This window comes from Heterodontus francisci, chromosome 26, assembly GCF_036365525.1.
Source record: "Heterodontus francisci isolate sHetFra1 chromosome 26, sHetFra1.hap1, whole genome shotgun sequence".
NCBI lineage: Eukaryota > Metazoa > Chordata > Chondrichthyes > Heterodontiformes > Heterodontidae > Heterodontus > Heterodontus francisci.
The window spans coordinates 26,594,961-26,617,507 of record NC_090396.1 but is presented as its reverse complement, the minus strand read 5'-3'; the positions used below and the strand labels follow the sequence as shown (position 1 = coordinate 26,617,507).

Below are 22,547 nucleotides of genomic sequence, written 5' to 3'. Positions count from 1 at the left end.
GCCAACCTCATACATACCTCTCGCTGCCTTTACATACCTCCAGCTAGTCAGCTGTGGCAGGCACATCACTGAAACACATTGCACCACAATCACTGACATACTGCCCTCTCTCATGCAGGACGAGGTGGTACACAGTAGAAAGGAGCAGAACCATCAGGAGCCTGCATCTTCTGAGCGCTATAGAGCAGATGACTCTCAGGGCCAGCTACGACAGAGCCCGTGTCATCCAGCGTCACTTGAGAACATCAAGGATGATGGTATGTTCCTGCCTTATGCCCCTTCACAAATCCCAGCTCATCCTTATCCTGCTATCTGGCATGATCAGCAAACTGCTGATGGTGTGGCCATGGACATTCTGCTTCTCACCTCACACCTGCTTCCCTCACACTAACCTTCTCCTTCTCATTTTCTGCTTTCAGACACCCAAGAAATACCACCTCCTCGAACACAGCAACTCCAGGAGAAAGGGAGAAAGCAACAGCACAGCACTGGTGAAGAGGCCCCATCACTTAGTCTGACACTCACAGCCACCAGCTAAGGACTGGCACCGCGAGTACCTTATCCGACAGTATAGAGATGAGATCAGCACGTGATGAATCACTGGGAATGAGTGGGCTACAGCCATGCTGGGGTAAAGTATAGTACCTTTGCCAGATATTCGGAGAGTAGACGATTTCTGCTACAGGGGACTCAGATGAGGACCTCCATGGAATGGCATACAGCACAGCACTGAGGGACATACTGACCAGAATTCTGGGTGCATTGTCTGGTCTGCCAGGCAGCCTTCAGTCAGTGTCAAGGAAAATGGAGGAGTCTGACTCCAGTTTGGCAGAGGGCATCGCATAGAGCTTTCCCTCTCTGCAGCCTGTGCTCCATCTCCTTGTCGTGCTGCAGAACCAGAGCCACTGTCACCCCACACCTGTTGCAGCCTTTGTCGGAACAGGTCACCCAATCCTCAGGCCTCCCTGTGAGGATGCAAGAACAGCATCTGCCAAATCCAGGAACAAACTACAAACGCTCTAAAAACGCTCCACAGTACTTCCAGACACTTTGCAATAGCAGAAGTTTTCCAAAATCAACTTAGCTCTAATTAACACTGGTGCAGGGCCCATCTTGCAGCTCAGCAACTGATCATTGGAGAGTGATGAGTGAATGCATTCGATGGACCTGTGTGGGCCAAATTAGGAAGTCTGGCATCACATCAGCCTGTCGGGCTGTGTGATGTCAGGATAGTGCCAAAACATTTGCTTCTGGTGCATGCAGGAGACACTTGCATGAATGCCCTTTTCTAGAATGTGCGCCAGCAAAGGGTGCAAGGCTTCCTCACCACCATCTCCAGTAGCTCCATAGAAACTCCAAATTCATGCACTTTGTCCATGTTAAGATCAATCTGCATCTATCTCAAATTGCTGTTACTAACAGACCTTGCTGCCCTGATGTAGCTTCAATCCACCAATGAGGCATCAGTATTAAGACCAACCCTTTTCAAACATTCAAAATTAAAACAAGAAAAAAACAGCAAAGAAGAAATATAACTGCAAATGGGTCTGAGTTGCCTGGTCTTTCAGGTCACCTATGTTCTATGACCTGTAGCTTTGACCTCCTGAATTAGAGTCTTGCTGGTAGGTGACAGGCAGTGTTGTGAAGGTGGGAAAATTGCAGACTTGGCGACTGAGCAGATATGGGGAAGGAAACAGAGAGATGCAAAATGCTCTTTTTCTAATCTTGCAACATCCAATTGTAAATGCAAAATAGACAAATTTGGCAACTTTCTAATAAGATCAAAAACCAGGACCAGGAATATCCAATATGACAAGAATCAGAACAGAGTCTTAGCCTACTTTAGCACTTGAGTAGGAATGAGCTTCTTAACGTATTAAGGTGGCCAAGCAAGTTTCTCTAGGGATGGAGGGATAATCAAATGGTATGTTAGAAAAAATGTTAAAGAACGTTAATTGATATAGCGTCTTTCACGACCTTTATAACCAATTCAGTACTTCTTTAAAAAATGTAGTCAGTTATACTGTGGGTAAAGGTGGTTGGCAATTTATGTACAACAAGCACCCATAAACAACAATGAAAAAATGACCAGGTAATTTGATTCAGTGCAGTTAGTTGAGAGATAAATATTGGTCAGGACACTGGGGAGAACTCTCCTGCATTTCTTCAAAATAATGCCATGGTTTCTTTTGTGTTGACCACAGGAGTTCTCATTTGCGAGAGGGCAAACGGGGCTTCATCCGACAAATGGCATCCCCAACACTTTAGCACGTCCTCAGAGCTGCAGTGTCAGCCTAGATTATATGCTCCAGTCTCTGGAGTGGGCCTTGGACATGCAATTATCTGACCCAGAGATGAGAGAGCTACCACTGAGCCAAAGCTAACACTTAGCCATTTCTCTTTGAGAAGCACCCGTATTGTTTTCAGCAGTGCTATTAATTTCCCCGTTGTCAAGAAATTAGAGTTGTATGATGAGAGGCCTCGGAAGGGGGTCACGTGCCTCAACTTGAACACTCAGGAGTGGTAACAAATATGCGTGGACACCACCAAAAGCAAGAAAAATAATTTTTAAACAGTGAATACGGGGAAGTTTTGAACTTAAGCTTCACTTACCCCATCCTATCAGGATGTACTGTTTCAATAGTCTTTTCTCTGAAAGGACAGCCAAGACTATCATTTTATGAAGATAAATTCCTTCCACCAAAAGCCAGAAGAAGTTGGCTCCAACAAAGTAGTGCATGAAAACCTGGGCCATCTTACATCCATTGGAAACCTGCAAGAGAGAAAGTGCAAACTTCATTACCAGCTGTTTCAATGAGACTTTAAAATAGGCAGTAAAGACATTTAGGTTGGTGATGTACCAGTACTTGCCAGTTTTACTTTTGAGGGTACTACTAGTTTGGGTGGACTAATTCCAGAAACTCAGTGGTTGTGCTGCAATGTTGATATGAGCTCGTCATACTGCAGCAGAATTTTAACATGGCTCAATATCATAGTAGGCACTGCGATTGTATCCTTCTTATAATCTAAGTCAAAACTTGAGTATTGCTGAAAATAGAGACACGTTGTCGAAGCTTTTCATCTTGCACTCATCAAGACAATCGCAATGTCCAACGTTAGATGTGATTCCGCAATTGGAGAACATTTGCTAAATAATCCGAAGTGTGCTAAGAATTACACTGAACCAATTTAAGATAGTCAGTAGGGCTGGCAGTGTGGCGCATTTGCGTGTACTGGAAGCTACATATATTAATATGCAGGGCCCTGTTCCTTGCAAACAGAAAGAATATGTACAAACATTGCACCTGTTTCAGCTGAGCAAAATAAGTGACAGCCACTTGATGGTTCATTCCTCAGGGCAATGCCTTGACCAATCAGAGTCAAGCTGCCTGGTTCTAATTTTAAACAAAGCTTGGCAGTTAACTGTCAATCACTGTAAACTGGTGCATTCACCATGACAATGCCTCTACCAGAGTTCACTTGCCAACCAATCAGCACTCATAAGTTGTTGTTTTCCTTTACATTGGTTAGTCTTGCAGTTGTCCTGATGAGTGCAAGATGAAAAGCTTCAACAATATGTCTCTATTTTCAGCAATGCACAAGACAAAACCATACAGAAAATATATTGTGCTACAAAGAGATGCTAGAAGAGTTTATTGCTAGTGAGGGAGCAACAGTTGCTGCATTAGAAGGTTTGGACCATCAGATAGCCTTATGGTGGGAGAATGGAATCCTTTGTATAACTGATTCCTGTATTATGATCAATAATGAACTAAATTTTACTCATTGGCTGTAGACTCTTCCCTTTAAAAGTCAGCATTGTACTTGGGACATTGAACAATCATAAAAGAGACAGTTGTACAAACAGAAAGAGAAGGAGAAATAGAGAGAGGGAGAGGAGAGAGGCAGATAAAAAAAATTGTGACTGATGGAGCAAAAGAGCGACAGACATGTATGATCATAATTTTATTGCTCTCGGATGGTTAAAACTCTGTCCCAGAAGACAAGGATATCAAGCAGACATCTGTCACTTACGTCAGTGTTGAAAAATGTCTTCCATCCCGTTTCATCATCTGGACGTTTTGAGTAAGTGTTATTCAGGAAAATATCTTTTATGAGGACTGCGAGTGCTCTCAAAATAAAGGAAGCAAATAAATTCATATGGATGTAGTTTCGAGTACAATGCAGCTTTCTAGAGAAAATGAGGAAAGAAACTAAGGTTATCAGAGCTCTCATTGGATTGCAACTAAAGTAGAGAAAAATGTAGCTTCCATAGAGACACACAAAACAAGGATTCTCTTAGAAATTCTTCCAATGTACTTGTTCCCACATTTTCCTATATGCTCTATTTTAATAGGTTAATTAACATAGACATACAGAGGAAGTCATTGCCTTGGCTGCTAATTTATGCAATAATCATAGCATTTGTTGGAGTGTCTGTACAGCTTGAACAGCTGTTATAAGGACATATTTGAGACTGTTCACTTCCCTCAGTTACATGTCATAACTTGGAGGCAAAGTGCACAAGTAGGATACAATTCTGTTTCAGTGGTGCGAACAGGAGGAATGTTTGTATTATAGGGAGCACTCTATACCTCCCTGAGATCCAAATGGGGAATATTATTTTAGAACATATCCAAGATTGGTTCCTAGATCAAAATATTTCTTATCCAACAAGGAAAACAAGCATTGCTTTATCTAGTCCAGAGAAATGAAATTGGACAAATAACTGTTAAGAGATTAGAACAAATGGAAACAACTAGCAACCAAAACATAGTTAAGTTCAATGCAAAAGCGGTAAAGCTTAATAAAGAATCAAAAGTAAGGACACTGACTGGGAAAAGGCCAAGATTAAAGAGGTACGAAGTTATCGGACTCTAACTGGGCAAAAAAATTTGAAAATGTGCAAGGGATCAGCAGTGGGGACTGTTCAAAATGAGCTGCTAGATTACAAAATAGATAAAATATTACAGAAAAAGATGGATCATCAAAGATTAGAGCTCCGCAGATAAATTAATAGATTAAAACTAAACAAACAAAAAACACTAAAGAAAATTGGTGAGGAATATCGAAAGTGGTGGTGAGGGCAAAAATGAGCTTAAGAGGGCAAAACAAATAAGGAACAAGGCCAGCAGATAACTAAATGGAAATAGTAAGAAATATTTACATTTATAAAGCAAAGGAACAATTAAAGAGAAGGTAGAACTGCTCAGTGATGAAAGGGGGATCTAGTTGCAGATGAAGAAGCTCTGGCAGAGATAGAACATAAATATTTGGCATCAGATTTTACAAGCGGAAGTGGAAGGTGGACCTGCAACAATTGTTTGAGGCAACTCTAAAAAAAGGACTGGTCTGAAAATATTAGCAGGTATGTCACTGGGTCCTGATGGCACAAACACTGCCCAGTTGATGTAAGTCAGAGAGGAGATAACAGAATCAATTACCACAATCTTTCAATCCTTCTTAGGTATACATAGTAGGACTGAAAGGTTAACCATTGTAACATCTTTGTTCACAAAGGACTGAGGCATAATTTGGGTAGACTAGCTAGTCTGAAGTCAGTTATGGCAAACTGTTAGAATCAATAATTCAAAATCAAGTCATTGAGCATTTAAAGATACATCAGCAGTCAGCAGAGATTGGCTAAACAAACTTTTGTTGGACAAATTTAGTAGATTTTGGAAGAAATGGAAAATTGGATAGTTGAAGGAATTCAGTAGATGCCATGTATGTGGATTTTTAGGAGTTTGATAAGGTATCTCACAGGAAGCTTATTGTAAAAAATTAGCTGTATGGTTTCCTCTGGTCCACTCCTCAATCATCCCCAACACTTCCCCCCCCCCCTTTCCTACTGCATCTTCCCATGCAAGCGCAGGAGATGCAACACCTGCCCTTTTACCTTCTCCTTTCTCACTGTCCAGGGCCTCAAACACTCCTTCCAAGTGAAACAGTGATTTACTGGTACTTCTTTCAATTTAGTATATTGTATTCACAATGTGGTGTCCTTAACTTTGAGGAGACTAAACGCAGAGTAGATGACCGCCTTGCGGAACACTTCCATTCAGTCCGCAAGCTCGACCCCAAGCTTCTTGTTGCTTGCCATTTCAATTCCCCACCATGCTCCCATTCTGACCTCTCTGTCCTCAGCCTGCTACAGTGTTCCAATGAAGCTCAACATAAGCTTGAGGAACAGCAGCTCATCTTACAACTGGGCACTTTACAACCTTTAGGACTCAAAAGAGAGTTCAATTTTAGATCATAACCTTTGCCCCCATTTTTTTATTTCATTTTTTTTGCTAGTTTGCTCCCACCTCCCCCCACCCCCCAGCCTTGTTTCTTTCCTTGTGCTTGGATGGCTGCTATTCGGCCATTTACACCTGACATCTTTTGTTTCTTCACTTGCTTTTGTACCATTAAACCATTTGTCATTTAATCTTTCCTGCCCTCCACCCTATCACAGACCTTCCCTTTTGATTTTCTCCACCACCCCCCCACCCCGATTATTTGAATCAGAAGAAGATGGAGCCATGGGAGAGAGCAACACAGAGGGATTAGTTTTGCAAAGCTCCAGCAAAGACGTGCATAGATTTGATGGACAAAAAGGTTCTAGATTGGTCATTGCAATTGGTATTTTTTGTGCTCATCAAGAACAGGAATGCCACTGCTGGACAATAGAACTCAGATTCCCAATTCATGTTGAAGAAATAAATTAAATTTATATGACACCTTTCACACGTAACACATTAGCACATTGCCATAAACAATATAAGTGCGCTACAAGCACTTTAACAATATTACCCAGACCCCGAAATGTGCCTTGTTGCACTGTGGAGTTTCACCTTTATAATAGCAGAACAAGTTACGGCTTTGTACCATTTCTTCATTTTTCTTGTTTCTCATCTCTGTTGCCATGCCAATTGGTCTGTCATGACGGACACAACAGACATTTGGTTCCTTTGTACAACACATTGTTAGGGTAGAAGTGATATTATCCATGTGATACTGTCAGAATCGGCAGTGGGGTTTATGCCACTGGCTGATGCATGGGATATCATATAGAGTCATAAAGTTATACAGCACAGAAACAGGCCCTTCAGCCCAATGTGTTTGCACCGACCATCAAGCACCCATCCAATTGAATCCCATTTTCCCACACTTGGCCCGCAGCTTTGTATGCCATGGCGTTAAGTGCTCATCCAAATACCTCGTAAATGTTGTGAGGGTTCCTCCTCTACCACCTCTTCAGATAGTGCATTCCAGATTCCAACCTCCCTCTGGGAGAAATTATTTTTCCTCAAATCCCCTCTAAACCTCCTGCCCCTTACCTTAAATCTATGCCCCCTGGTTATCAACACCTCCGCTAAGGGAAAAAGTTTCTTCCTATCTATGCCCCTCATAATTTTGTATACCTCAATCAGGTCCCCCCTCAGCCTTCTCTGCTCTAAGGAAAACAACCCTAGTCTTTTCAGTCCCTCTTCATAGCTGAAATGCTCCAGCCCAGGCAACATCCTGGTGAATCTCCTCTGCACCTCTCCAGTGCAATCACATCCTTCCTATAGCGTAATACTAATCATTTTGCAGTACAATGATTTCATTATACCCTGACTTCTTATGAAACAAAATCAAGAGATAGGACAGTAAAGCTATGACATTATTAAATTATTAAATATAACTAATTAAAGCTATAATAGTAACCAAAGCACACTCTAAGAATGTTCAACAAGTAATACAAGCAGAGAACAGACCTAAGCCACAGCAGTATCAGCACGGCCAGTGAAAGTGAAGCCAACGAGAGTGAGTAACCCACTGTGTAGAACAATTGCAGGGCTTTCAGTAACCCGTGCTGATTTTTCTGTAAAGAAACAACATGACAAAACAAAACAACATGTTATTATTAAGAACAGTACGAGTTGTGCTTCCCCGTAGTCCTGAATAGCTGATCCAACAAATGCAGTTTCATAGTTACAGAAGAGTAGACTTTTTCTTCTAAATAAAAACAAGAAATGCTGGAACCACTCAGCAGGTCTGGTAGCATCTGTGGAAAGAGAAGCAGAGTTAACGTTTCGGGTCAGTGACCCTTCATTGGAACTGACAAATATTAGAAAAGTCACAGGTTATAAGCAAGTGAGGTGGGGGTGGGGCAAGAGATAACAAAGGAGGTCTAGATTGGACCAGGCCACTTTTCTAATCTAGACCTCCTTTGTTATCTCTTGCCCCACCCCCACCTCACTTGCTTATAACCTGTGACTTTTCTAATATTTGTCAGTTCCGATGAAGGGTCACTGACCCGAAACGTTAACTCTGCTTCTCTTTCCACAGATGCTGCCAGACCTGCTGAGTGGTTCCAGCATTTCTTGTTTTTATTTCAGATTTCCAGCATCCGCAGTATTTTGCTTTTATTTTTCTTCTAAATGTTTATAGAGCAATCTAGGTGAGGGGACAAGACTCATGATTGTTTACATTAATGAGCATCCCTGGCAAAATTGGCATCTATTACCCATCCTGGAAGTGGTGCTGGTGGTCCTCCTTCTTGAACCACTGCAGTCTTTGTGCTGAAGGTATTCCTATAACGCTGTTAAGTAGTGAGTTCCAAAGTTTTGACACTGTGACAATGAAGGAATGGCAACATATGTCAAAATTGGGATGGTGTGTGACTTGGAGGAGAACTTGGAGGTGATGGTGTTCCCATGCAACTCCTGCCCTTGTCCTTCTAAGTAGTGGAGGTCGCATGTTTAGGGAGTCAGGAGGTGAGGCACTCTATGCAGAATACCCAAACCCTGACCTACCTTAGTAGCCAAGGTATTTATGTAGTTGGTCCTGCTCAGTTTCTGGTCAGTGGTAACCGCTCCAGGATGTTGGTAGTGGGGAATTTGGCAAGGGTAATGCCACTGAAAGTCAAGGAGATGAGATTAGACCCATTCTTGATGGGCATGATCATTGTCTGGCACTTGTGTAGTGCAGCATGCCAGCAAGGTTGAAAAGAGTGAGAGAGAAGATGAGGGGAATCAAGAAATAGTCAGGTGACATGAAGGTTAACTTTTAAAAGTAAATTGTAGGCAGGAATTACACTGTTCTAAGGCCATGAGAAAGAAAGATTTGGAATAGAAGACAATAAGTTTTAACTATTTTACTTAAGGGAATATATCTTCATGAAAAGGTGTTTAGGAACCTTTTCTTGTGTGGGACAGAGAATGATGGAGTATTTTCTTGCTGGTAATGTCCTGAGTAACTTTTAGAAAAGGTAATGGTGGCAGGGAATCTGCCTCCGTGCCCGCACATATCAAAAAACCTTGTGTCCCTGATGTTCCAAAGTACACTGGAGGTTGGCGAGGGTCTGTTCCATCAACACACACTCAGAAAATTACATCCACTGTATGCAAATAACTCAATAATAATATGCTGATATGAATTATCCCCTTTCATTTTGCAATTTTACAAACATATCATCAAGATACTGCTCGTTAGTAGATCAGTATGCATTTGTACAGTAAAATCCTTACACCTTTAAACATTAAAAGAAATCCTGAATCTCAGTCATGTTGGTGATAGGAATTACAAAATCACCATCACTGTGCTTGATAAATTCCCGCTCTTAATTGTTTTCTAGTGGCTCCTTGTGGAAAGTGTAGTCACAGGATTAAGTTAACACCAGTCAAATAACTTGCTGGCTCTCACTACTTTGACTAACACAAAAAAAAGGCCAATTTGTACTGAAGGGACATAGGAACATATGAACAGGAGCAAGCCCTTTAGCCCCTGGAACCTGCTTTGTCATTCAATGAGATCATGGCTGATCTGTGACCTAACTCAATGCCCGCCTTTTGCCCATATCCCTTTAAACCTTTGGCTAACAAAAATCTATCAACCTCAGTTTTAAAATTAACAATTGATCGAGCATTGTTTGTCATTTGTGGAAGAGAGTTCCAAACTTCTATTACCCTTTACGCCTGCCAACATCCTTAAACAGTACAGCAGTGGAACGGTACAGCAATACAGGAATGCAATAGAAGCATGTGCCAGCCAAACTGTACAGCAATGGAACTGTATAGCAACAGAACTGCACTTAGGATGTGTCAGCAATTTCATGACAGACTGAAAACAAATCTCAACAGATTTTTTCTGACAATAGAAGACTTCAGCAGATGTGGCTGAAATTCCACAGTCTGTCTGAACATAAGTGCTGGAACAAAGTTAACATTTTCAGAAGTCTTGGCAGGATGAAGTGCGGATAGAATTGTAGATTTTCTGGATCTGTAATACGGTTATCCTGAACTAACTAATGGCATTGGCCAGACATGCTCAGACTAACTCTGTATGCAGAACTGTTTTCATTTCTTGATGACTAAGCACAGTTGCAAAACAAATTTCCAAACATCCCGATGGTTAACCTTTTGCTGGACATCCTGGCCGTCTTCAGAGCATTCAGAATGATCCCGCCAGATAAAAGTAGAGTTTGTGAGTGTCATCCAACTACCATTGTCCAGGCAATACCTGTGTACCTTTCTTGTACTTCCTGCAAGGAAGGAAAATGAAGTGAGCTAAAAAGCAGTTTGGAGACACCAAGAATGAACTTTAAAAGTTTGTAGATTACAGGCAGAAGATTGATGAAGGTGAGGAATCACAATTCTAAGGTCCTGAGGAAGAGTTATCTCCTGGAATAGTTTTGATTACCTGAGGGGGTTGGATAGGAATTTTCCAGAGCATTTTTTTCCCTTACTAGATCTGGGATCTTTCCCTGTCTTCCCAGGAGATTACATGGCTCATAGCTGTGAGAGGAGGGGAAGGGGTTAGAAAGTGTCTAGTCCTAATGCTCCAGCCATCATTAGGGGTAAGGCAGGCTTGATGGACCCAGAGGAAATTAATCTGGGGTCGGCGTGGTGGGTGTGGGGTGATGTAGATGTCCATGGTTGCCTTATTTCTTGTTAATGCATGTGCAGAATGAATGTATTTTACACCAATATGTACAGACTAATTGTAGAGCTGCCTTTTCTTGTAATAAATTCTGCAATCAGACAATTGCTGATACAAAATGTATGAGCACTCCTACGGAGGATTCTGCATAATCTGAACATTAAATTGACAGCAAAACATATTTTGGAAATAATGACATTTTAATGCTGCAAAGTATTCTAAACTCAAACAGGCTGATGATGCAACTTATTGGAGTACCTATACATTGTGTCGTGTTGGGGGAAAGATGGGCTTGGTTTGTTACTCTACTGAGTTCATGATCTGAGTGGAATTTCTGAGGGTTAGCATTAAGGGAGGCCAGAGCCTTCTGACTGGGAGGGGAGGAAATCAAATGGACAGTAATCAGCCTGTTGCTTTATGTTTCCTGCCTGAGTGATATCGGTATGCAGTTTGTTGCCTCAAGGTGCATTGCCTGCAATTGGCAGAGAGCTCATTGGAAAACAAAGGAGAATAAAAGTGAGAAATACATTTTTCCTCAGATCCAGATGTGAGACTAAGAGATTTGTAGAAATAAAGTGAAAATTACTTGAAGATTACCTGGTTTAATCCAAGGGAGATACCAGGGGCAGGGTTCTGACACATTTCCTGGGTATGATTCTGGCCAGCAGACAAACTGGTCAAAACTTTGGTTGCAAAATATTCCTATGTATAAGCAAATATATGTCAATCATTCAAGCTGTTGCAGACAAGCTATTTCCAAAAATATAATTTAAAAGAGAAGAAATAAATTAAAATGTTTTATGACTAATAAGCTCCAAGATCTCACACTAGATTTTCTAACAGGTCTTTTATTGATCAGTCATTTTAGATTTCAAGTGAGGTATATTTGAACAGTCTCAGTCCAACTATAGAAGTGGCAAATCAACAGCATAAACTGCACTAACTGGTAGCAATAACACAGAAAACCCATGAGGTTGGCTATGGTAGGAAATGGAAAACTAGAGGGTGCTCTTCTGAAGTTGAAGCTAAGCTACATTGCGGGGGATATAGTAGAGCATGGCTACCTGACCCTGAAGAGACCTGATGACATGCGTCGGGTTCGAGTTGGGTTGGGTCGCTCTTCCGGGTCCAGGTTGGGCCAGGTCAGACACACTCTGTCATCACCTCCGGTACGTGGCGCCAATGTTAATGTACTTTTTGGACTTGAAAGGTTGTTTAGTTTCAGTTTTTTAAGCTTATGCAGATAAGCAACAAAGTGAAAAACGGAAGCTGATGGTCAGGTCGGGACGGGCGCTGGAAAAAATGAAAGCACTCGGGCCGGGTTGGGCTCAGGTTGGATGTGGTTCTGTCGGGCTGGGGTCAGGTTTCATTTGCAGACCTGAGCTGGCCTTTAGGACATAGTCGAGAAAGCTTTACGCTGCATTCCCTGTACCACAGTATACTGCAGTGTTTAACACTGAATTAATGCTTATATTTCTTCTGCTCATTAAGTTGATGGATATCAGTTTTGGGGATTGGAAGAGCTTTCATATTAAATATTCATTCTATATGGCCTTAGCTGGAGTATCAGGGAGTTGGATGTGGATACATTGATGAGTTGAACATAAAAAGCACCATACAGCACGACTATAAGTGAAGGAAAGCACAACGTAAATAGAACATAAGGAATAAATATTTCAGACGTGGATTTGTTAACTCATTGAATAGACTATTTACCAGTTTGACTTATATGAACATATTTTTAATGTTAGTGAAAGGTTCATCTATAGACCTTGAGATTTTGTTTAAATCTATTTATGTCTTCAGATGAAATACAGGGCTGGATTTTGTGTAGGAGGCAGGGCTCCTGGCACTGGCTGAAAAGGCAGGGGGGGGACCCCGCCTCTGCATTTTCATGGGGCCCACACCCCCCCACCTGCCCCTGGAGCGATCTCCCGGTGTTTATCAATGAAAGATTAACGAGCTGGGATTCCCATCACTTTAAATATGGGAATCCCACCTCCGTGAGCTGCTGGCCAATCGGGGCTGGCAGTTCAGCAATATTGGCAATGCCAACGGGAATGGTGACCACTGCCGGTACAGCAGAGGCCTCAGACCCAGGACCCCAGACAAGAGGCAGGTGAGGCGGGGTCGCCGGGGCCAGTCCGGAATGCCCCAGTGAATGGGAAGGAGTGGGGGGGGGGGGGGTGGTGGGTGTGAGGTCCAGGGGGAGGGAGTGGCCTGGGATAAACTTGTTCTCGGTGGGGTGCTCCATGGGCTACAAATTGCCTATGGAGGAGGTGCCCCCCCCCCCCCACCCCCCCAAGCCCACAGGGACGGCATTTCATGTTGCAAGGTGTCCTCCCCGTATGGCAGAGGCACCCCCCGTTGCTCGGTAACATCCCAGCGGCAGTGGGATCAGGCCCTTAATTGACTATTAATAGGGAACTTAAGGGCCTCAATTGGCCTCTGGGTGCGAAGGCCATCATCAGCCTATCCCGCCCCCGGGAAGATTTCTTGGTGACGGGAAGGTGATGGGCCCGTCACCCTGCCACCATCATCGCGATTCCCCGTGCTCCCCTGCCTCCTACCTCGCTTCAGGGGGGCCCATAAAATCCTGGCCGTAGTCCTAATTTTAGTTTATTGTTTTGTTCTCCAATTTAAGTTTTATTTAATTTTTAACCTGCAAGAAAGGTTTAGTCAATATTTTAGTTTTTCCTCTCCATACCTTTGCTCTAACCTTTTGAATAATTTGACACAGAATGGTGTCGAGCTTCTTGAGTGTTGTTGGAGCTGCACCCATCCAGGCAAGTGGAGAGTGTTCCATCACACTCCTGACTTGTGCCTTGTAGATGGTGGACAGGCTTTGGGCCGTCAGGAGGTGAGTTACTTGCCTCAAGATTCCTAGCCTCTGACCTGCTCTTGTAGCCACGGTATTTATATGGCTACTCCAGTTCAGTTTCTGGTCAATGGTAGCTCCTAGGATGTTGATAGTGGGGGATTCAGCGATGGTAATGCCGTTGAATGTCAAGGGGAGATGGTTAGATTCTCTCTTGTTGGAGATGGTCATTGCCTAGCACTTGTGTGGCACGAATGTTACTTGCCACTTATCAGTCCAAGCTTGGATATTGTCCAGGTCTTGCTGCATTTCTACACGGACTGCTTCAGTATCTGAGGAGTCGCGAATGGTGCTGAATATTGTGCAATCATCAGCGAACATCTCCACTTCTGACCATATGATTGAAGGAAGGTCATTGACGAAGCAGCTGAAGATGGTTCGGCCTAGGACACTACCCTGAGGAACTCCTGCAGTGATGTCCTGGAGCTCAGATGATTGACCTCCAACAACCACAACCATCGTCCTTTGTGCTAGGTATGACTCCAACCAGCAGAGGGTTTTCCCCCTGATTCCCATTGACCTCAGTTTTGCTAGGACTCCTTGATGCCATACTCGGTCAAATGCTGCCTTGATGTCAAGGGCAGTCACTCTCATCTCACCTCTTGAGTTCAGCTCCTTTGTCCATGTTTGAACCAAGGCTGTAATGAGGTCAGGAGCTGAGTGGCCCTGTCGGAACCCAAACTGAGCGTCACTGAGCAGGTTATTGCTAAGCAAGTGCTGCTTGATGGCACTGTTGATGACACCTTCCACCACTTTACTGATGATTGAGAGTAGGTTGATGGGGTGGTAATTGGCCGGGTTGGACTTGTCCTGCTTTTTGTGTACAGGACATACCTGGGCAGTTTTCCACATTGCAGGGTAGATGCCAGTGTTGTAGCTGTACTGGAACAGCTTGGCGAGGGGCGCGGCAAGTTCTGGAGCACAGGTCTTCAGTACTATTGCCAGAATATTGTCAGGGCCCATAGCTTTTGCAGTATCCAGTGCCTTCAGTCGTTCCTTGATATTACGTGGAGTGAATCGAATTGGCTGAAGTCTGGCATCTGTGATGCTGGGGACTTCAGGAGGAGGCCGAGATGGATCATCAACTCGGCACTTCTGGCTGAAGATTGTTGCAAATGCTTCTGCCTTATCTTTTGCACTGATGTGCTGGGCTCCCCTATCATTGAGGATGGGGATATTTGTGGAGCCACCTCCTCCAGTTGGTTGTTTAATTGTCCACCACCATTCACGGCTGGATGTGGCAGGTCTGCAGAGCTTGGATCTGATCCGTTGGTTATGGGATCGCTTAGCTCTGTCTATCGCATGCTGCTTACACAGTTTGGCACGCAGATAGTCCTGTGTTGTTACTTCACCAGGTTGACCCTTCATTTTGAGGTATGCCTGGTGCTGCTCCTGGCATGCCCTCCTGCACTCTTCATTGAACCAGGGTTGGTCTCCTGGCTTGATGGTAATGGTAGAGTGGGGGATATGCCAGGCCATGAGGGTACAGACTGTGGTTGAGTACAATTCTGCTGCTGCTGATGGCCCACAGCGCCTCATGGATGCCCAGTTTTGCATTGAGAGATCTGTTCGAAATCTATCCCATTTAGCACGGTGATAGTGCCACACAACACGATGGATGGTCTCCTCAATGTGAAGGCGGGACTTTGTCTCCACAAGGACTGTGCGGTGGTCACTCTTACCAATACAGTCATGGACGGAAGCATCTGCGGAAGGCAGATTGGTGAGGACGAGGTCAAGTATGATTTTCCCTCGTGTTGGTTCCCCCACCACCTGCCGCAGACCCAGTCTAGCAGCTATGTCCTTTAGGACTCGGCCAGCTCAGTCAGTAGTGGAGCTACTGAGCCGCTCTTGGTGGTGCATATTGAAGTCCCCCACCCAGAGTACATTTTGTGCCCTTGCCACCCTCAGTGCTTCCTCCAAGTGATGTTCAACATGGAGGAGTACTGAGTCATCGGCTGAGGGAGGGCAGTAGGTGGTAATCAGTAGGAGGTTACCTTACCCATGTTTGACCTGATGCCATGAAACTTCATGGGGTCCGGAGTCGATGTTGAGGACTCCCAGGGCAACTCCCTCCCTACTGTATAATACTGTGCCACCACCTCTGGTGGGTCTGTCCTGCCGGTGGGACAGGACATACCCGGGTATGGTGATGGCAGTGTTAGGGACATTGTCTGTAAGGTATATTTCCATGAGTATGACTATGTCAGGCTGTTGCTTGACTAGTCTGTGGGACAGCTCTCCCAACTTTGGCACAAGCCCCCAGATGTTAGTAAGGAGGACTTTGCAGGGTCGACAGGGCTGGGTTTGCCATTGTCGTTTCCAGTGCCTCGGTCGATGCCGGGTGGTCCAACAAGTGTAGAGGGTTACAGTTTGATGTCAAGATCGGAGGGAGATGAAACTTGTTAATAAGATCTTGAAGTTGAACCAGTGAAAAGTGGCATCATATGGGTTGAGTGACTTTTTCTAGCTGTCATGTTCTTGTAATCTTCATATCACTGATTTGTCGATTAGTCAATGTCAGGACATCCTAGACAACTAAGATTATTTTTAAATGATTTATTTTAAATCAAGAGTACAAGTATTACATTGTTCTGGCACCACATGATTAATCATGTTAACCCATTTATTTTAGGGAGCCAACAGTAGATATCAAGTTAAGTAGATTAAACATTTCAAGATTAGTGCCAAGGGTGGCATGTTCCTGTTCCTTAATTCCTATAAAGGATCAGACTAATTTTTATCTGAAATGGATTACAATTTCATGGGGAGGAAAAAGCCTTTGGAAAAAAAATCTATTTGATTTATTTATTGGATTGTTCTGTCTGAGGTAAATGAGAAAACCAAAAGATAAGACAGAGCCTAAATGTTTTTCAAAGCATCTCTGAGACATCACCAGTCAGCCAATTGTGACATTAAGAAAACATTTGAAAACATTATCTGTTTCTGTAAAATTTAACTACTCACATAAACTCCAGGATAAATACTCGAGATTTAAACCAAAAGGTTTTTCAAAAAATCTAAATCTTTCTGTTGCCAATAATTTCAGAACACAAAATCCAGAAGGAGAAAATGCCATTCAGATCATGAAGCTGTACTCCATCCAGAGTCCATCTATCATTATTCTGTTATGGGCTCCCACTTTGGGGAATACTGAGGGCTAGATTTTCAACTTGCAACCCAGGCATAAGGCTAGCGCTGAAGATTAGTTGCCTATTATATCAAAGGCCTGATTTTTATTTCCATTGATTTCTGCGAGGCAGGCTCTATAATGCGTGGCTGAACCACAACACTAGTTTTACAACCAAGAAGGAAGTTGAAACTCTGGCCCAAAGTTCCTTCCCACACCGTATCTGAAAAAGCAGTACTTTTAATAGGCTGAATTCTCCCAGCCCCACGGAGCTGGGTTCGGAGGCGGGGTTGGGGGGGGGGGGGGCGTTGGTGGTGCCAGGAAACTAGCGGGAAACCTGCCGGGGTGGCTCCACAACACTTGTCACGCTTCCGGGCAACTTTCCTGGGGGGAGCTGCCATGGGAATTGACAACCCACTTCACTGAGGCGGGTAGATGATGAAAACAATTAAGGCCCTAATCAAGGGCCAATTTCCCCCAGCACTGCAACTATCTCGATGTTGCATGGCCCACACCCCCAGCCCCCAATGTGTTGGGAGCCAGAAAATGCTGCGGAAGTGGCCTCTCACTTGGAGGTCAGAGGGCCATGGGTGGCTGAATTAATTGGTACCATCAGGGGTTCAGGAGTGGCTGCAGGAACTCTTCTGGAGGGCTCAACCTGTGATCTTTTTCACCATTGAAGAAGGAGGCCTTCACGAGTGTCTGCATGCTGAAACCTCCCCAGGACCCTCTCTTCTCTAGCAGCGCTCACCTCTCCGGTGGGGCTGCTCACATGACATCACTGCGGGCTCTCCTATTGGGCCTCCCCCTTCCCTGGTCCACCTGCCATCTTTAATTGGACACCAAATGCGAAGGTGGCCAATTAGCAGGCCACCTCACAAAGTTACTCTGGCAGCTGCGTTGCAGACATGCACAGGCTTGGGATCCACTTATGGTCCTGGATTCAAGGTCCTGACTTCTAAGGGAAAGTTCAGCCCAATATCTCTATAACCTTTGATCATGCTTCTCAAGAGCCATTGATCGAGCTCATTATAAAGAAGTCAATTGAGCCCAAATCAATTACATTCTCTGTGACCTTCGACTCTTCAGGGACAGACATAACTTATTACTATAGGATTGGTAACTAAGGTAATTACAGACTAAAATGAGGTGTAATTATTGCACATACTTGCAGGGAGGTCTGATGATTGGTGTTTGCTGGGATCATGTTAATCATTTCTGGTTTACCAGGCTTTTGATTATCAACAATCAGTCTTGCAGCTCAACACAGAAGCCAAGAACCAGGTGTTTTCTCATGTGCTTCTGATCATAATATTTAGTCTGTTCAATATTGCAGTATTTTCCCGAGCACAGGATCATCTCTGCAGCCACAAGGCGGCACTGACAGTTGTGATTAATTTCATAATTACACTATTAGTTCAGAAAATTACCTTTAGTAATACATTGTAGTTCTATAATAATGCAATCAATTCAGAATGCATGATAATATTTCAATACACATTTGGTACACATTTACACTGCCTCATGTATCAGACAGAGACTAGCTGCCAATCATATAGACACTGTGCTTTAGTACATGTAATTAACCACTATCGACCCTGTTCACTCTACTGAAGAAAAGCAACTAACTGCAGATGGAACTATCAGGGATACTAGACAAGTGAATAAAATCTACCATCATTATCACAGCCTATTCAATTCTAAATAGTAAAGAACTGGCACAAATCCTGCCCAAAAATTCACGTGCAAAAGTCATTCCATTCAACCATTTAATCTTATTTGTATATCTCTTCCTAACAGCCTCAGACTGGTCTAGGGAGGACGTTAATGGTGGAAGAGGAAAATTGAGAGTGTCAAATTTAAAGGGACGGGGACAACTAAAGGGGGGCTAAAGGGAAGCGTAATAATGGGACAAAAATTCAGGAAGTCTTGGGAGTGTCTCAAAAAGCAGCTCAACCTATTAGCAGCCTGATGTAAAGTGGAAGAGGCAGGGATTGAGAAAATTGACAGGCTAGGTGTTAGTATGAGTCTGCAGACAAGTGACAGAGCAGCCTTTAAAACCTGAGCCCCCATTCAATGACTGGTGAAATGGAGGTGGTCCTGCAAGAGGTGCCTCCCATGGTATCACACTCCTATATTACATCATGTCTGAACCACGGGGAGGGGGTTGAAAAGACAAATGAAGGAAAATGGATACAAACCCTTATGGCAACATAAGTACCAGGCAGGTTAAAAATAAATTAACCAAATGACCCAAACTGATTCAAGTCCTTTTAAATTACCATCCAGCTGAAGGTCCACCCCTGGAAAGCCTTTAGAGTAGGTTTTCTGGGCAACCAGAAGGCACATAAAATGGAGTAGGAGATTTCTAAGTGCCCTTTTAAAATGTAAATAAAGTTCTCCTAGTTTCAGGTGGAATGGTCCAATGGGAGAATAAAGCGTAGCCCAAAATAGACAGTAATCAGATCAAACCTGATAATTCCACTGATCATTATGCCCTATAATGTGTCCATTTTGGGTGTAATGGGCACCAAAAAAGACTCCCTGGAGAGCTTTGTTAAGATGATTACATAACTCTTGTAGTTCACAGCATCAAATAAACATGCAAAAAAGTATATAGAGGGATTTTGTCTTTTATCTGCCATGGATTGTGCAACTAATTCAAATGCTACAAAAGTGTTAATACCTGACCACAATTAAGAACTTATTACATGTGAATTATTTATTGGCTGTGGAACATAAACAAACCATTGCATTTTCTACTACAAGGTACATGCAAAATTCTGTAACTCCACGCACCGACCGGAATTTTACTGAGCTCCCGACATCAGGCTCCATGGCCAGGGGAGGGAGGGGGTCGCTGGAACATCGTTCCGGCAGTGGCCCGCCAAGGAGCCCGACACGGGCAGTGCTGGGCCCGACCTTCCAGTGATGGTGAGGCTCAATGGTGGCCCACCAACACTACCCACCACCGCCACTGGGCGACGGGACCCAGATTAACATATTTAAATTAATGAAACGAATGAATTTAAATAAAATCAACAGTGATCTTACCTTCGGGCCACGATCTTCCAAGCGGCGGCCGGCACTCATGCACTTTCGCTTTCCCTTCCAGGGAAAGCAGGCACCACCGTGGTGGGGAAGGGGGAGAACTTATGATTTTTAGTGCAGTAGGGGGTGGGCGGGAACAAGGCTCTGATGCAAATTACTAGTGTAGGGGAGGGTGGGAAGGGGAGACCTCTGCACTTTGATCGGTTTGGGGGGCTGGTGGGGGAAGGTCAAGTGTTGAAGATGTGTTTTGGGGTGGGGCAGAGGACAAATGTTGAATTTGTTATTGGGTGGCGAGGGGCAAGGGCGATAGATTTATCGGCGGTACATTGGGGGGAGGGGTGTTAACCCTTTAAAAATTTAAATGGCCCAGCAGGGCAGTGATGCCATTACTGACGTCAGAGAGCCCATCCTCACCATGTGATTGGGTGTGGGGGCGGCCTGACTGGCTCATTATCCTGGGTTGCCGTCAGGAGGAGGGCAGTGGGCCACCATTATTTTTGCCCGCCACCACTCCCTGCGGCGGGAGAATAAAATTCAGTCCACTGTGTACTTGGTTCTATTTGCTAGTATAAGAAAGTGATAAGGAGCAATTTCCTGGCTGGTCATTTATCTAATTCCTGTACTTGCAATTGGTTATTTTATTCAGAATTTTAGACAATTTTGAACACAACTAAATCTTTTCACTCTTTGCAAAGCATGGACATTATGAAATTACACAAGAAGGCAAGGCAGCTATATTGACAAAGTAGACAGGGATATTTTCTGGATAGGTTTCGACACAAATTATAGCAGATCAAGTGTTTGATGAGTGTGAATACTTTGAAGGTGTTGTTCATGGCACTTATCAAATCATGGCTATTTAACATTGAATTCCAACAATAAATGAATTAACAGTTTTGAACTGAACTCTTAATGGGAGAACTCAACCAACAATATTCTTATTGCACGCTTTTTCTTTCTCTTAATTCAGCCGTTTTGTTCAAAATAAATCTCAGAGCTGCATTGCAACTTCAGGACACAGTAGCTGCATTTCAGTGATGTTTCTGTTTTCTCACCATTCATTTTCCATTTTAAAATAAAATAAAAGCAGTTCCACCCTGATTTACGTCCCCCCATTTTAAATCAGCTTTCCTCTTCCATTTTTGGTATATCTCTACCCCCTCCAAACCATTAGGGCAGATGAGGAAATGATCCCTGCTTACGCTGCTCATGAGCTGGTTTCTAAGTGATTTCATTTCCCATTAGCGCACTTACTGGGCTGGATTTTAAGAGCCCGTCCATGCAGGCCCCATGCCAAAGAGCTGCCGCAATCGCAAGCACGGTGGCTCATTTCAACAGCTGGGACAGTTCGCAGCCCCGCAGCACCCCTCAAATCTCGTGGAGGGAGTGGGCTGTCTGTCCCCGGCAATGGCATCAGCTGCCTGTGCGAAGATTGTGCCAGGCCCTCAACATCGCAGGTAGGTCGATTTAAATTGAATAATTTTATTCATTTGAATATTTAAATTATGGTCCCGTTGCCCAGGGGCAGGGGGACGTTGCCACAGAGCCTCGCCATCGCTGGGAGGATCGAGCCGGGCCCTCATAGCATCGAGGTCCATGGTGGGCCTCATCTGGAGCTATTTTCAGGCCCCCTGCCTCCCACCAAAGAACCAGATGCCTGGGGGAGAACAAAATCCAGCCCACAGTGTTTAAATCAGAATTGATTCTTTTTCTGGGTTTCTTTTTGCATAGCTTTACTCATTACACATCCTTGGAGCTGGGAGGCATTGCAACTAATGGAACACTGAGCAAACGAAACATTGGCATTAATGATTGTGAACCACGTATTAACCCCATCTATCAGCATGGGCCAACTACTGTGACAGTTTCATTTGACCTTTCTCCATGCCTCTTTATTCAGTCGGGCAGTCTATCATTGAGATGATATCTCATTGCTGTAGCAGACCAAAACGCCAATGTATAACACCAGGTCATGAAGGTTCAATTCTCCCACAGTGTTGAGCTTTCAAGCTCAGTTGCACTGCCAAGGGAATAAACCAAGCAGAAGCCAAGCAGCTTCCAAGATAGAAGTTGTTGTGATGCTCATGTAAAGTGCAGCTATTGAAACAAGAACTCAACCTGAATTTTAAAAATGGACTTTTCTTTTTAAAAAATGGACAATGTGCTTAAAAATGGCAGCCAAAGACCTTGTCGGTCATCATAAGGAGAAAAATCTCAGTCTCCCAACAGAGGCGAGATGTGAGAAACTTCTAGCTTTAAAAGTAGCTCTCTGAAGAGAGAGGGTAACCAAGGAAAAAGCATCACCAAGGCTTGTCTAGCTGAGAGCTGTGAGAAAATCCAACAAACCAAGAAGGAAGGCACCCTGCTGTGAATTCTACATTTCAACCTGTGCAGCAGAGAATTGGAAGTGATCCTCTGTCTCCAAACTGAACATAGGAATATCGGAGCAGGAGTAGGCCATTCAGCCCACCATGCCTGCTCCACCATTCAATTAGATCATGGCTGATCATCTATCTCAACGCTACTTTCCTGTGCTTTCCCCGTTAACCTTGATGTCATTAGTATCCAGATATCCAT

At 43.8% G+C, this 22,547-nt stretch overlaps 1 protein-coding gene across 1 annotated transcript in view; it reads right to left on the bottom strand.

Annotated features, from left to right (window-relative positions):
• The window catches only part of LOC137384540 (glucagon-like peptide 2 receptor), a 78,027-nt gene that overhangs the window by 29,711 nt on the left and 25,769 nt on the right, over positions 1-22,547 (bottom strand). Inside the window, exons 3-7 of the mRNA XM_068058682.1 lie at positions 11,509-11,613; positions 10,389-10,513; positions 7,746-7,852; positions 4,036-4,192; positions 2,614-2,773 (exon numbers count right to left, since the gene is read on the bottom strand). Of these exons, the coding sequence (XP_067914783.1) occupies positions 2,614-2,773; positions 4,036-4,192; positions 7,746-7,852; positions 10,389-10,513; positions 11,509-11,613 (654 nt within the window). The remainder of the gene's footprint in view (positions 1-2,613; positions 2,774-4,035; positions 4,193-7,745; positions 7,853-10,388; positions 10,514-11,508; positions 11,614-22,547) is intronic.